This window comes from Anopheles marshallii, chromosome 3 (genome assembly GCF_943734725.1).
Source record: "Anopheles marshallii chromosome 3, idAnoMarsDA_429_01, whole genome shotgun sequence".
NCBI lineage: Eukaryota > Metazoa > Arthropoda > Insecta > Diptera > Culicidae > Anopheles > Anopheles marshallii.
The window spans coordinates 28,036,143-28,050,749 of NC_071327.1; the positions used below are offsets into that span (position 1 = coordinate 28,036,143).

Consider the following 14,607-nt stretch of genomic DNA (forward strand, 5'->3'; position numbering starts at 1 on the left):
GACCGGTCCTTTGGCTAATAGAACTATTTTAACACCTCATCCTCACACTCACCACATACACGGTCATGGAATCATTGGTTGAAGTCCGGTAGAACAAAAAGTTACGCCCCCGAACGGTCCTTCCAAAAGGGTCCGCAGACTGAATGTGAAGCGAAAGAACCGAACCGAAGGTGTCAAAAGCATAAAATTTAATTGACCACTATCTGCTTTCCCTTTGCGCGCCGAAATGCAGCATTCCTCAGCCCTGCCGTCATCGGCCAGGTCGCTGGGAAAGTTTAATTTTTCCAACCAACGTACGAGAGCGGTCGGTTCGCTTCCGCTTCTGCATGACGTATCAAGATTTTGGGCAACATTTTTCACCCTTCATTACGGTCCACCACTTCCGGGTTCGGGGTTTCACTTGGTGCAGTGTTACCCGTGGGTTTGCAAGGTCATCAGGCTGCAGTTGAGATTGGTCCGTTCGATGGACGAGCCAAACATCCTATCCGACTGCACACCATTCGGTGCACCAACCATTGCGCTGGAAGGACAAAGCGTTTTGGGGTCAATAATGGGTACCGGAAAATTTTCCAACCAAGGCTTGGAAGGTTCGGTGGCAAATTGAACCGAAACTCTTTTCTTCGGGGTGTGTTTCGGTCGAAAGGGAGGAGGAAAATTTGACAAAGTAGTCGACCAGCAAGAAAGGAGGAAAACATGCAGAGAGTCATGGTCATGGTGTAGTGTTTTGGGTAGAAAAAAAAAAGAATCCACAATGATGTACCGTTCACATGCAGGTCAAATCGTTTCGGGTTCGTTTCGAAAAGGTGGAAAATGTGGTGTTGTGAGAACGTAGAACCTAGCGATTTTTAATATTTTTTTCATTTTGATCGTTTGGCGCTGCAGGAAAGACTGAGTAAATGTTTCTCATAGCTGACCACGTTTTATCGGACCCGTTCTACTTGCTTGCACCGTGAGGTAAAGCGTGTAAATGTAATTTTATACGTGTTTTTGTCGTAACTCAAGCTTCTCAAAGCCTCAAAATAGTTGTGGTAAGAGGAATTGAGCTTTTCAGTTTCAACACACCGTTCTGGTGGGGCGTTGATCAGAGTCTAGCGATAGTGGGAAAATTATATATTTTCCACAAATTATTACCATTAGGAAGTGGTGGGTCTCCCTCCATTCACTTTTATTCTCGCTCTCTTGCTCATTTCATTTGAAACCATAAGTTTCATAAGGATCCTTGAATCGAACCGAGTTGCAGGAGTGCTTTTCCGATTTCAGCATCGTTTTTCCTATCATACATTTCCGTTCTCTGTCGCAGACCAAAATGAAATGCAGAGTAAAATCATTAAACATTTCAGAGCGCCTATCATCAATAGCGGCAATAGAAAAAAAAGTAAGAAAAGTCGCATTTAACATAGAAAAAAAGATGGAATTTGTTCGATGCAGTGGTAAAATCACCTGCAAACCAACTCAAACAGTACACACCATTTTCTAATGCGGTTTTAATGTGCATTCATGGTGGCATTCACGTTTCACATATGTTGGTTTGCAGCCATAGCGGTACGGTGCGGTGACTGTGCACCTAACAGGACGCATTAGAGCCGGTTCCGCGAATCGTGCATAATACATACTGCTGGTAGGCTAATGTTTAATTCGGTTGCAATGCATTTGCCATAATGTGCTGCGAGATTGTACCAGGAACCGTTTTCATCTAACGTTTGTGCTACGGCTGATGCATTTTGCTGGCCTCTAAAGGTCGGCAGCGGTGTGATGATTTTTGATTTCCACTCAAAAACAAAGGTTGGTCAAAAACAAACCGTGGTTTGTGTTGTGGTGGAGTTCCTTGCAAATAAATGTTAAAAATATGATGTTTTCAGAGTAAGTTTGATTGAAAATTTGATTGCTGGCAAAAATTTATTTTGTTATTGACGTTATTGTTATTGTTAAAAGTAATAAATTTCTACATCATTAAAGAGGAATATTGTTATTACCATGGTTATTGTTATTCCATATGGAATTGAAGTATTAAAAATAAGACAAAAGACTGCAGCCAAAGCTAACATAGTAAGCTAAGAACTTCTAACTATCCAAGTTATACATTATTTGTATATATTCAATACACATTCAATTATACTGTTGAATGGAAAACCCAAGAAAACGATTTCTAACGAACAAATTGTCAATATTTTGTCTAACATTTGTCACGAGGGTCTTCTTTTTGTTACAGTTATGTTCCACCGAGTCTCGCTCGCATTGGTGAGAACATTGCCGAAATAATGTACCAAGAGCACGCGAAAGGAAACTCGTCAACGTTAGCAAACGGTAGTGACGTATCGTTGGAATGTTTTTCAGAGATTTTCCAAACGTTACGTTAATAAAAATGCATACGAACATTGAACATAAGTGTATACATGCCGTTTTACATTGACCTCTTGGATTCGTTACTTGCATTTTATTCAACATTAAAAAATTATTTGTGACATCTCTAAACATACTGATCTCGGTTGTAACTAGCAAACAATTGAGGAAATAATAACGCAACGATGATAAAGAAATTTCAATTATTGGTTACATAATCAAGCAATATTTTAATAACTACGGTTAAAACGAGATAAAATACTTTTTTTCTAATTGCTCGGAAACCTATCCAATATTTTTATCATCCTGCCAAGCAAAACTCTTACTATAAGTGAACAATTAGACAGCCATTAAATTTATGTTCTCTTAATAACCTACGACAAAACTTATTCCAACCATTCCCATCGACAACTACAACGACTGGATGAGATTTAATTGTTTATTTTGTACACCCACCCAGCTGTGCCTTGATTGGATAAATCAATTCGCTCAAACCCTTCGGTACCGGACGGTACGTTTGGTGCCCCGACTTAATGCGCTTCAGCACACATTAAAGCTAACAGCGCAAATGATGAAAGCCGAACGACAAAATTAGAGCACCATTACAGGGCAATTAAAATATTTTATTGAATGCAATCGTGTTGTGTTCGCTTCGTGCTGGTGGAATGGAATGCTAAGGCGAAACAATTGCATATAAATTATAATCATCGCATTAAAATCTTTGTTTTTATGAGCATTCTTTCGTTTGGTTTTGTTTGTGCCGGCCTGGTGCCGGATGGAGGATGGGTTTTTGGTATGCCCGACCCTACATTGGGAAGGGCAGATTGGCAAGGACACAATCAGAGGCGACAGTTTTATGGTATGAATTTTTCTCTCCTCGCGCTCTTTCTCTGAAATGCATCAACCGAACCGGAAGGCAAATATGGAAAGAAAAATACACAAATTGGTTTTACGGGTGCTCGGAGTGGTGCAGGAGCTGGGCAAAATTTTATTTACTTTTGATGGGCTTTCTTTCGACTTTAACGTGTCTGGTATTGTGACACCGCCCGCTTCCATTTCCGGCTTCCAGTACTTGAATGTGGCGTGGTTGTACTGTGTGTCTGCACGATGGTGGTGTTTTGTCCGTGTTTAGGCGTACCCACCGCCAGAAGGAACCATTAAAATAAAATCATAATTTATCGCTACCAATTATTGGCAACACCATCATCGTGGTTTACGATTCAGTGTTCTCCCCGGCATGCAATGAGTGTGCGTTTGGTCGGGGAGTTGGGCTTTCCACAACTCCGCCGCGCGAAATCTGCTATCGTTTGTCAACCATCGATGACAGACTAATTGGAATTAAATGATTTTATGGTCCATGTTGCGCTACCGGGCTTGGCTTGCGTTAATGAAAGGAAATTGGTCTTGTAGACTGCGTGGGTAGATTAATAAGTATTGCTTTTCCGGAGTCGCCGGTGAGGGAGTCTCTCCGGACACTCCCAAACCGGTGGGAAAGCAATCGTTAACATCTCAAGAAAAATAAGCAATGAAGGTGTCGAAAAGCTTGCGCTGTGGTAACTAAGTTATTTCTCAGCACTACGTTAGCGAAAAGAGTCTCTTTTAGCCCATTCACTCCACCTCTGCGAGGTCCGATCGAATATCTGAACTTCTTTCGTGCGATAATCACACCCGTGGGAGAAATTAAACTGGAAACCACCACGGACAGAAACGCGCTTGTTTCCCAGCAAAGGACGAATAAAAAGTGTGAAAGTTTCATAACTTTCCAGCGAAAGATGACGACGTGGTTATCGAGTGTATCGATCTCATCGGACACCCAATAAAGCTTTATGCTCGATTATGATGCGCCTGGGGAAAAAGTTAGATCGATCTGAAGCACAAACAGCACAAGAAAACAACTTCTAATCGTTTGTTGGAAAGTGGTTGCAGTTGGTGCAGTTTCCTCCAGAGAGGGAAGCAATTTAGCGCCGTTTGTTGAAGGCATGTGGGCGTTAGACATAAAAATATTGGTAGAGCAGTAGCTCTCTACATGACTCCAAGGTAGAAAAGATTGTCCCATTAAAAATAAATAACACTATTTTACTGCAACTTATTTTTAGAGAGTTGTTGTGCAATTTTCTACGATTTATTTTATTTGTTCTTTGGCTCGATGGGTCAGCTTCAAACTGTAACCGTTTTAGAGGCTTACTGGTAGAATGTGTAGGTAGAAAACTGAGGATAAAAAAAATGAATGAACACTGGCTCTGCATCACTGACCAACGGGACATGCTTGAAGTGGAGAACAGTTTACCAACGCCCATTTCGGCCCAGCGATCCCACGGTTTCATCTTCAGGGCGGCAACCAATTCAAGGGGCGGAATGTTCGATACGAGGCAGTACAATAGGAATTTATTTTTATGACCCGATTCGATCCTTGTGTCCGACCTTGCTACGGTGCTCTCGATTTGCCAAGAAACGATTCCAACTGAAACTGCCAAACGGCCTCCGGGTGTCCGGGGCAAGCAATCATACAGGGCTTTAAGACGAAAAAAAAACGAAGGCTCTATAAATATTTACTGGATGTTTCCGGAGCGACCCCTTGGGACCTTTCGGGGAGAAGCATACCGTGGGAGAGAGATTGTTCCGAGTGCGAAGAAGAAGAAAACACATACATAAATACACACACACAAGGTTCAAATACATCGCTATTACCGATCGGATGAGCGACATGTGTGTTAGGGTTCGATGGGCAGGATTAAAACGAAATGCTTGGGCGTGTAGTAAACGATGTTGCTGCCGTCTTCCCGAAGGCGATGGGCGTTCAACAGCAAGCTTTCCTCTTAAAAATGGGTCGATCGGCAGCACGGCAGATCTGAGGGTGGGTATCCAACGGTAAGACTTAAGCAGTACTTTTACGGGCACTAATGCGATTGGAAATAGCCTACCTGGAAGATAAATGAATGCGCAGGAACATTTATCTAACCTTCCTGTGCCATCATTTAATTCGTTCGCAATGAACGGTTTCGGTCACAATAAACATAAATTTTGTAATTGACATTAAGAATAAGCTGTTTTTGCGATTGTATCGGGTAGAAATTTTGGTGCATTAAAGCGCACAAGCTTTTAATATGAGTTAAAGCAATATTGTGAGCATTTTGCATAACTTTACACTACCATAAAACTTAAATTCTTGAGGTGCTTGTTGTAGAATATTGGAAAACATAATCTTTTCATTCGTTGTACTTGAGCTTCGCCCGCGTATAGTGGGAACAGTGGAAGTTTCCATTCACTATTCATTATCAAGAACAGCTTGACTCCGATGCACTTGTCTGGCTTGGAGTGCATGAGATTTTAATATTCCGGTCCATTCTAACGCCACTTCATCATCTTCGCAGCATGGGTGCAAGGAGACCAGCCCAGCCGCTGGTAGAGAAAGGTGCAATAAATCAAAAGATCAATTTCTCAACGTAGTCGCTTACTGATGAGAGGAAAAGTTTCATGATGAATCTTGGCAAGGAGTAGTCAACCGTCAACCCGTCTGGAAGTCAGTCATAAAGTCATGCTTCCGTGTGGCCGAGTGTTGGGAGTGTTTTTTTTTCCTTTTCCATTTTCTGCTCACTGGCCGGAGAACATCCGAAGAAAAACCAGCCCATCCTAAAGTTTCATATCCCGCCATCTTAAGGGCAGATGTTGGAGAGGAGGGAAGGCCTTTGGCTACCCCGGGGCCAGTCTCGTTGCGGCTCGGCATCGCAACCTCACCCGCTCCCGTTTAACGGGACTGCTGTTGTCTTTCGCATGGCACAGATTTTCCACGGCACACGGCACATTTCCCGGTGCTGCTGTCAACTTTTCTCCGCCATTGAGATGCAGCACGGTTTGTTGAATAAAAGATTACTTTCCACGGCAGTGGAATGAGTGGAACGGTTAGTTTTTGTGAGCGGGGCGTGTGTGTGAGTGTGGGAGGGAATTTTTTACACTTTTATCTAACCGTCAAACGCAAAATGGACGAACACTGGCCAGAAGTCCCTGTTCTATGAAGCTTATAATTCGGGCCACGGGAAGAAAACTCATGGTTGGCTTTTTGTCGGACTTTAAACTAGCTACGAAAAAGAAAGTGTGTCAGTTCACGATCATAAGTTGAAATATTTTTTCATGATATTTGTGTGTGTGTGTGCGCACGAATTTTTCTTTATTTTTTCAAGCGACATAGGGTGCTGAAAAAAATATTAAATTTCTTTCGGAAGCAGCGCATGGTCATGGTTGGGACCCACTTACAAAACGAACCGTCCGTTTATTTCCAACGCCAGCTAGTGTCAGCTAGGGTGGAGCGAACAAGGCGGCTTGGAAATGCAAAAATGGACACGCAAATTCTGTCACCATAATAACGTCGCTCATAAATTTTAAGAACAGTGCGCAGATAGTAACGGCAGCTTCTTGTGTGCCCGTTCAGTAGCTCCAGGCAGTGGTTTAGCAGGTTAGCAAAATACTTGTACTCCCTTCGAAATCCGTTCTGTAACAGAGAAAAAAAGCTTTTAACTGGCATTCAAAGCTGGGTTTGGTCGTTCGTCACAGATCACATTTTTACTGGCTGCGGTGGCTCTGTATGAAGGGAAAATCCCTCGAACTTTGAACGAACATGTCATAGAATCACAGCTGCAACTCGAACTATTCGTAACGGGGACGTTGTCATTTTGGTGACTTAAATCTTGATGCATTCACAATGTTGAACTGAGAGATGAAAGAAAAGTGAATCGTTTTGTAATATTATGGCTAATGCCATTTATTTCACCTCCTCGTTTAAGAGCTCAGCGAAAATGTTCGTTTGCTAATTCTTCTGAATAAAAATGACGGCTGAAAATGTTGGCGAATTGCTTGTTCTAACAAAAAATGAAATGTCATGATGGAAATCCGGGATTGCTTCTGTTAAGCTTTTGGTGTAAAATACCCCTTTTATTATCCCTCAACCCTTGTTTTTTTTCTAAAGTTGTAGAAGGTTGATTTACGAGTAGTCAATTTATTTATTTAGTCGGATGTCCATTAAATAGTTATTTAGTTGTCGATTGAATTTTCAACAAACTTCAAGGAGCAAATTCGTTTGATTTACATATTACGCCAAAACTCATTCAACCGCCAACTATATGCATTATACACAACGTTGTATACGCTTTTTTCTTTTGCCTAACCAACATCACTTCTTTTTCTAGCCCTGCTCGATACAGTCTAAACGAGGAGAATCGATCGAGGAACGAGCTTCTGCTGATAAACCTCTCCCGGCTCTGTGGTGCCCAACACAGACGGAGTGCGAGAGAGACTGCATAAAAAATGCATAAATAATTGATAGCAAACATTGCAAAAGGCTCACCGGACCTGGCACCGGTAGAGCCCTCACGGGACCATAACCGCCCAACGAGGGAAGCACCATTTGCTTACGTTTGAACCATTTTCCCACGTGTATCCTGGGCTTAACGCTTGGATTAGGGAAATTTAATGCACCGGAGCGTTTTGTGGAACATGTTGCAGTCTTCGTGAACTAGAGCCAAAAGATCCCCAAATAGGGACGGTAGCAAGACTGTGTTGTGGATGACAGGGAGAAGAAAAAACAAAACTCGAACAGTTCGATTGCGCAAATGCATACGGTTTTGTATACGGGGTCCGGAAGGCGAGTTTCATGTGGTTGAGGTTTTGTCCCGCCGGTCATTTAGTGAACGAGGCTGGAATATAAATTCTTCCTGGCATGCATATTAGATTATATGATGCTATCATTTGAAACAACAAACAAAACAAAGTGTGCGGGTGCCGTGTTTATCAAAACTATTAAACTAATCATCGAAATGTATCATCTTCCACAATGGCCCCATCAAACAAACGACCAATAGGTCATCATTTATGTGCCAGCAGGGACTAATTTGTGCTGCATATGCACACATTACACATTCGTAAGTCCTTCAAAAAGATGATACGAGTCGGACGGTCGCATATCATTAAAATGGGGTACGCCATCCCCGAAGAAGAAGAAAAGCATGAACCTTCCTTCGTCATGAAAAACGAACCTAAGCCCACCAGCCCTAAGCTTCCATTGTTAGAAAATGCTGCTGATGCAAATATGCTGCTGCCGGTTGTTTTTGAGTGAGGGTGGTGGGAAATGGTTATATCATCCCATTTATTGGATGGGTGGCCACAAACGATACACAACCATGGGGTCTGCCCGACCGAAATACACCGGTTATACAGTTTTCCCGGTGATAACTCTTTCGACGCCCGTTTATTGCTTTTTCCTGAAAGCTTGCAGAATGTATCGGGCCTTGGGTTTTGGTTTTGGAAAGTTTTTCCTCCCCTTTTTTCTGGCCATCACCCACCACGGATGCTTTCCCGATCCGACGACGAAAGGCTTAAAAATCGATGATGCCGAAAAACTTTCCCCCGTCTAGGAGTCGGGTAGGTGAATTCTTGGTGAAATCTTTACAAAACTCGTTTCCTTCTCGGATTTGGTTGTTTTGTTCAACTGTCTGTTTCTGAGCTTGCCCACGCTGGAGTGGAATATTTTGTGTGGCTAGGGGCAGGTTTTGCCAATGTTCGACCATATTTTTCTACTAAATCAACTGGAATCATCATTTTCCGCTGGCCACCTTTCAAAACCAGGGATGCGGATGGAGCACACACACCCATTCTACCTTTCCCATCCAGAGGATGATTCATGCAACCGTTTGTAATGAAATCGTACCAAAGTTATCCTGGAAAGGTTGAAGAAGGTACGGAGGATTGATAAATAAAAGTTGGCCCCCACCGAAACATTTATATTCATTCGTCTGTTTGGGCACTTCTTCCCGTTGCTGATCGACTGTTTCAATCGATCGATTTTTACCTGTGATGCTGTGAAGCAAAGTAATTGCCCTGCCGGGACTGCGGTGGCTGCAGCACGTGGTCGGTGCACGCCGTAAAAGGGTGGCGCTGAATGAAAAAAAAACCTTTTTTCCGCTTTTTAAATTCTGGCAGGATTTCGACAAGTCAAACACCAATGCTGAACCTGGTTTGGCTGCTTTAGGTCAGGTTCTTCCCCGCAGCTAACGAGCACCACCAAAAAGCCTCTTATATTTTCACCAATTTCGTTTTACGCAACAGTAGCGGTGTGCGTTCTTCCTCTTGGACCCACTCTGATTTCAACGTGCTCTTGCGTAAAATCCATCGTTATGTCGTAGAAGGGCACGCGTTGCTGAGGTAACATAAATTTCGCCCACAACCACATAACCGGGGCAAAGACAGACTGCGTAGCGTTTCCATCACAGCAACAGAAAACCCGCGCTACTCGCGACTCGATGCGTCACAAAGACCACCAGCAGCTGGCAACCGGAAGGTGTGAACTAAGTGGCTCTTTACGGCGCAACAATTTGAGCTTTTTCCCCGCGTTTATGTGTCGGTGTGACCGCACAATGAAAGCGCGGTCATAAAAAGGGCAACCTTCGGGGGAAAACACGGGCCGCCACTACTGGGGGGGAGTTGGGAAGTTTGCTTACGTCTGTCCTCTCGCCGGTGATGGATGTCATCACCTGCTTTTAAAAGGGAATTCCGGTACGTTTGACTGCCAGAAAAATGGGGAAGTCGAGTTGGTGACTGTTAACTCTTTAGAATTTACGATTTTCCATTCCTGTGTTATGGCACACGTAAAATATACGCGTAGTGTTTAGCTATTTGGTTACGGGTGTTTTTTGTGTAAATGTGCGAGGTTCTGGGTCGCTTTTATGAAGAAGCGCTTCTTCGAAAGATAATTCACCGGTATGAATGGATGTTGTGGAAGTAAAAGCTCTGCAAGAAATGGGTTTCATTCCAAAGATGATCTCCGGATGAAGTGGATGGATTCGTAAGTTTGGTGTGGTATTAATCTTAAGAACAAGAAACAAATAGATATCTCGGGTGTACCGATAGATAGATAAAATCAAAATGTACATAGTTAACTGATTGTTATGCCAATTTGTTATGATAATCTTATTTTTTTTTAATGAAATTACAAGTGTATGCTGATGCTACTCATGAATCGTGATACTGAAATACTTTATTGTCTTGATTTTTATTCTGTTGAATCTTCTGACACAACATAAAATTGTATTTAATTACAGTGTAATTACAGTGTAAGATAAAATTGTTACAATGAAGTGCTCTTTATCCATTAAAACCAAACGCAAGATGTTCCTAGCTAACTCGTTTAATTTCTAATAATTCATCCTATTGAAAAGTATACCATGCAAATGTCTGTATTTAAATTAAGTTTTTACATTATTGTTAAATCTACATTTCTGTATCAGCAAATTACCCTTAGCATCTTAATTGTTTCACATTTCATAATGAGTTTTCATCTCTCTGTTCTGTAAACATTCCTAACAGCTCCCTGCTGCCGCTTGTCGATGTATGAATGTATATCGATTTTTTAAAATTATTTATCAGCCCCAATGGTGTAAAAGGTTTGAATACATATTTCGAATATCTTAATAAAATCATACCAAATAATGAACAAACAGCGCACGAATCCTTAAGCATTAGTTATTTCAATAACGAAAAAAGACATTATTATTTTAATCTGTCTTCCTAATTTTTGACATTACAACTTTACAAGGTTTTACAACTTAAACTTTCATAATTAAATATTAATACAAAGTTGGATGTTAATGAACTGTTTTGCTCAACGTGAAGTGGCCAGCAAATTGTATCTCTCAACAAATTTCCTCACAACACACTATGTGCTGCTCGTAATATGCTCTTATTGACATATCTTGTGAATTGTCATAATGAAATAGACTTTACACTGTATCAGCTTTGTTCAGCCATTTGTTAAGCAAACCCTAGGGCGTATATCGTACATCAACAGTATATTGAATGCAATTGTCCGCCAAGCAACACTATTAATCTCGCCTCTCCTGTTCATCTTATCTCCCGTTTCAGCCAAACAATCACACATGCACGAGAACCCGTCGGATTTCAATACCGGTACGTATGCGAAACAGTGCTTCGAATGGCCCCATTACAGCGGGTATGCTGCAGTGACAACTCTTCCAGACGCTGTTGACAGGCAACGCAAGCTTGCGTATCCCTAGTAACAAAAGCGACATATGGGGGAGATCAAACGGGCGCTGTCATTTACCGTTAAAAATGGCACCGATGGTTGCCCTTCAATAAGCTTAATTACTCTTCCCCATCAACAAAACGGTTCGCAGCATTTGCGTGGTGTGATTTTTGCTCGCCGTTTTCTCGGTTTGCTTGGCTCCTTTGTGTTCACTGCCTGTTTATGAGTGTGCTCACACGTTCACGCGATGCGAATGGCCATACCCGGACGGAAGTAACGCATCGGATGTTTGGTTGGCAAAAAAAGGATGAAAAATTAATCCCACTTTCGTGTCGGACGCTCGCCGAAGCAGCATCCGTTTATTCTTCGTCCGTCTGTTTTGGTTTTGTTTCTCCGTTAAGGTGCGTTTGGCAAATGAGTTCTCACGGCAAATGGACAGCATAAATTTCGACGCAATCCGCTCTTTCGCTTGCACACGGCCGTGCACGCATAATTTATGCACCGCGTAAAAAAAGGGAATTGGAAAAGCCGTCCGAAGCTTTCCATCTACATCAACACACATACGCACATTAGCTTACATAAATGTTACACACCGATTCAAACAAGCTGGTTCCGCTCCCTTTATAAACGACGCTTATTTGCTCTTCAACCTGTCCAAATATTCATCCCACTTATGGTTTCCTTTTTTTGTTTTTGTGTTCATCCGGGGGAGGGTTGTTTTCTTTTTGTCTAAACTCATTCGTCCCTAAAATAACCGGAACGAAGCGCGGGAGATCGTGAGCAAAAGGTCCAAACAAACAGCCAAAACCCATCGTGCAGCGAAGCGTGCCAACGGTCGCTATTAAGCTTAGCGTGTATGTACGGCTGTGTTACGCCAACGGCAATGACAGCGACCGTTTTCGCCCCCATCCAAATGACCCGTGTCTAGAACTCACCAAAACCCAGGCACTGAATGATGATGTATGAAGTGGGGACAAATTCAACTACGTTGGGCGCGACTCCTCCGTTGAGTCAAAGCTTCGCAATGCAGCCTTCATGTAGAAGCAAGGCTTTGGTTGTTTTCTAATTAAATAATCTTCTTTTTTCCAAACTGCTGGTGTGTGTCGGGCTTGGTCTATTTGATGGTGTGCAATTATCTATTTTTTTAAACAAATATGGATGCTGTTCCCTCATCTAATCCAGTACCAGTGTATTTGGTTTTCATTTGCGTCATTCGAGTTTCTGGTTTTTATATTGTTGGGCGCCATTTTGAAGAATTGATCATGCGTTACGGGCACCATTTTCAACGCTTTCACTCTTTCTCTTTCCTTTCTTGGTGTTGGCGGCTGCTTTGAACATAACCTGCACCGGCGTTACACCCGTCCGGTTCGACAACCCGTTAGAGGCCAACTTTCCGCGGTTTGCAGAACCGATCCCAAACATCACGGTCACGATAGGACGTGACGCATTGCTGGCCTGTGTGGTTGATAATCTGAAAGGATACAAGGTGAGTTCCGCCATTGTAGCGTAGTTTTTGTTGGTATCATTTGTTGAAAAATAGAGAAAAAACACCTCTGGGTCCATACAGGTGTGCGTGGAAAACACGTGTGAAAAGGACCTCGCGCATTCCAAACTCACCAGGGTAGAACAGCATGATGTTATCCAGAGTGTAACAAAAACAGACAGGTCACACACACACACACACACACACATACAAACACACTTATAAATCCATGACAAAACGGTTCGATGGTTTCGGCGCTCCAACGCGGTCATCGGTAGACCTCGGGTCAGCCTGTTTAGTGATAAGCGGATATTTTAGACACCCTAAAAATAAAAAAAATACAGGATTCCGCTTTGTTTTGCGGTGGAGTTCCCTTCCAGTGGTGGAAATTTTTGTTCGTCCCATCATTCGCTGCCAGAAGCTTATTTGCGTTGATATTTCTTTGGAGCGAACCCGACGTTTGTCCTCGTTTTGCCACGCATTTCATCACACCACAATTAGCGCGTGTACGCCATCATGGTTGCGAGCGCACCCTGGTATGGGTGTACCTAAAAAATAACCCCTGTTCTGTGGCTTCTGTGGTTCTGGGTTGGGTAAGGGTGGCAAGGTTGCAGATTAGAAGCGGGCACTGATGATGGGTTTGTTTGCATTGGCACTGCCACCATCATTATCAAAACAGGGATGCTCAGTGCAACAAGCCGTACATCGCACGTGCTGGCAGGCAAAAAGGAGGAGGGATGAATTAAGGAGAGGACGCTATGCGTGGAACCAGCATTGCGCAAACAGACCAACGGAACGCCTGGAATGCATGACACGTGGTTTTGTGAGCTGCCTCCACCGGGGGGCCACGTAAACAAAGCCGTCGAGGATGCTTTTTGGTATTTATAGTTTTTATAGCTTCACACGCCTATGTTCTATCAAATGCTGATGGTTTGGGGCATTCAGGTGCGAAATCCGATTTTCAACCACGCGTTTTGTAGAATTACTTTACCGAGCACATTGGATGGAGGGATGCTCATAGAATCGGTGTTGTGTGATGTATGTTTCCGTTTCGATTTTATTTTGAAAAAGACCATTGAATACTTTTATGGGCGTTAGTTAACGCATTTGCTATGAAGAATTTGAATTTAAAATGTTTCAAACAAACAATCTATTTGAATATTTGAATAACTGAAAAAAAAAAAATAAATTCAATATATAATTATTGGAAAATGTTTATCAATCACGAACATAATTAATAGTTGTATAGCGTGAAGATCATGTCTATGAGAAGAAGCTCCAATGATTTTAAATATTTAATTTGCTCGACTCTATTCGATGGATTTCAGCTTTCAAATGACTAGGAAACTGTCAATTTTGATTTAGTTTTGACAGGAAACTTAAAAATTTCTTGCCGAACTTCACTGTTATCCGTTACTTTGATTTTTCAATTTCTTATGAATAGTTGGATGGTCAGTTCTGCGTATGGGAAATTAGTCTGGATTTTTTACTACATGTGTGTGGAATAGCAATGGAAAAACCGTTATCATGATGAGTTCTATAAGCTGTACAATGAAATTACCATCGTAAAGCGAATTAAACGCGCCAGTCTCCGGTGGGCTGGTCACGTCATGAGAATGACACCGGACGACCCAGCTCTTAAAGTTCTTTTAGAACGTGTACATCAACCAAAGAGGAGTGGTAGGTCAAAATTGAAATGGAGTGACGGCGTAGCTACGTTCGCCAAAATTGCCGGGATATTTTATTGGAAACGTTT

At 42.3% G+C, this 14,607-nt stretch overlaps 1 protein-coding gene across 1 annotated transcript in view; it reads left to right on the forward strand.

Annotated features, from left to right (window-relative positions):
• LOC128712443 (lachesin) overlaps window positions 1-14,607 on the forward strand; it is a 97,720-nt gene that overhangs the window by 47,193 nt on the left and 35,920 nt on the right. Inside the window, exons 3-4 of the mRNA XM_053807336.1 lie at window positions 11,248-11,292; window positions 12,751-12,854. Of these exons, the coding sequence (XP_053663311.1) occupies window positions 11,248-11,292; window positions 12,751-12,854 (149 nt within the window). The remainder of the gene's footprint in view (window positions 1-11,247; window positions 11,293-12,750; window positions 12,855-14,607) is intronic.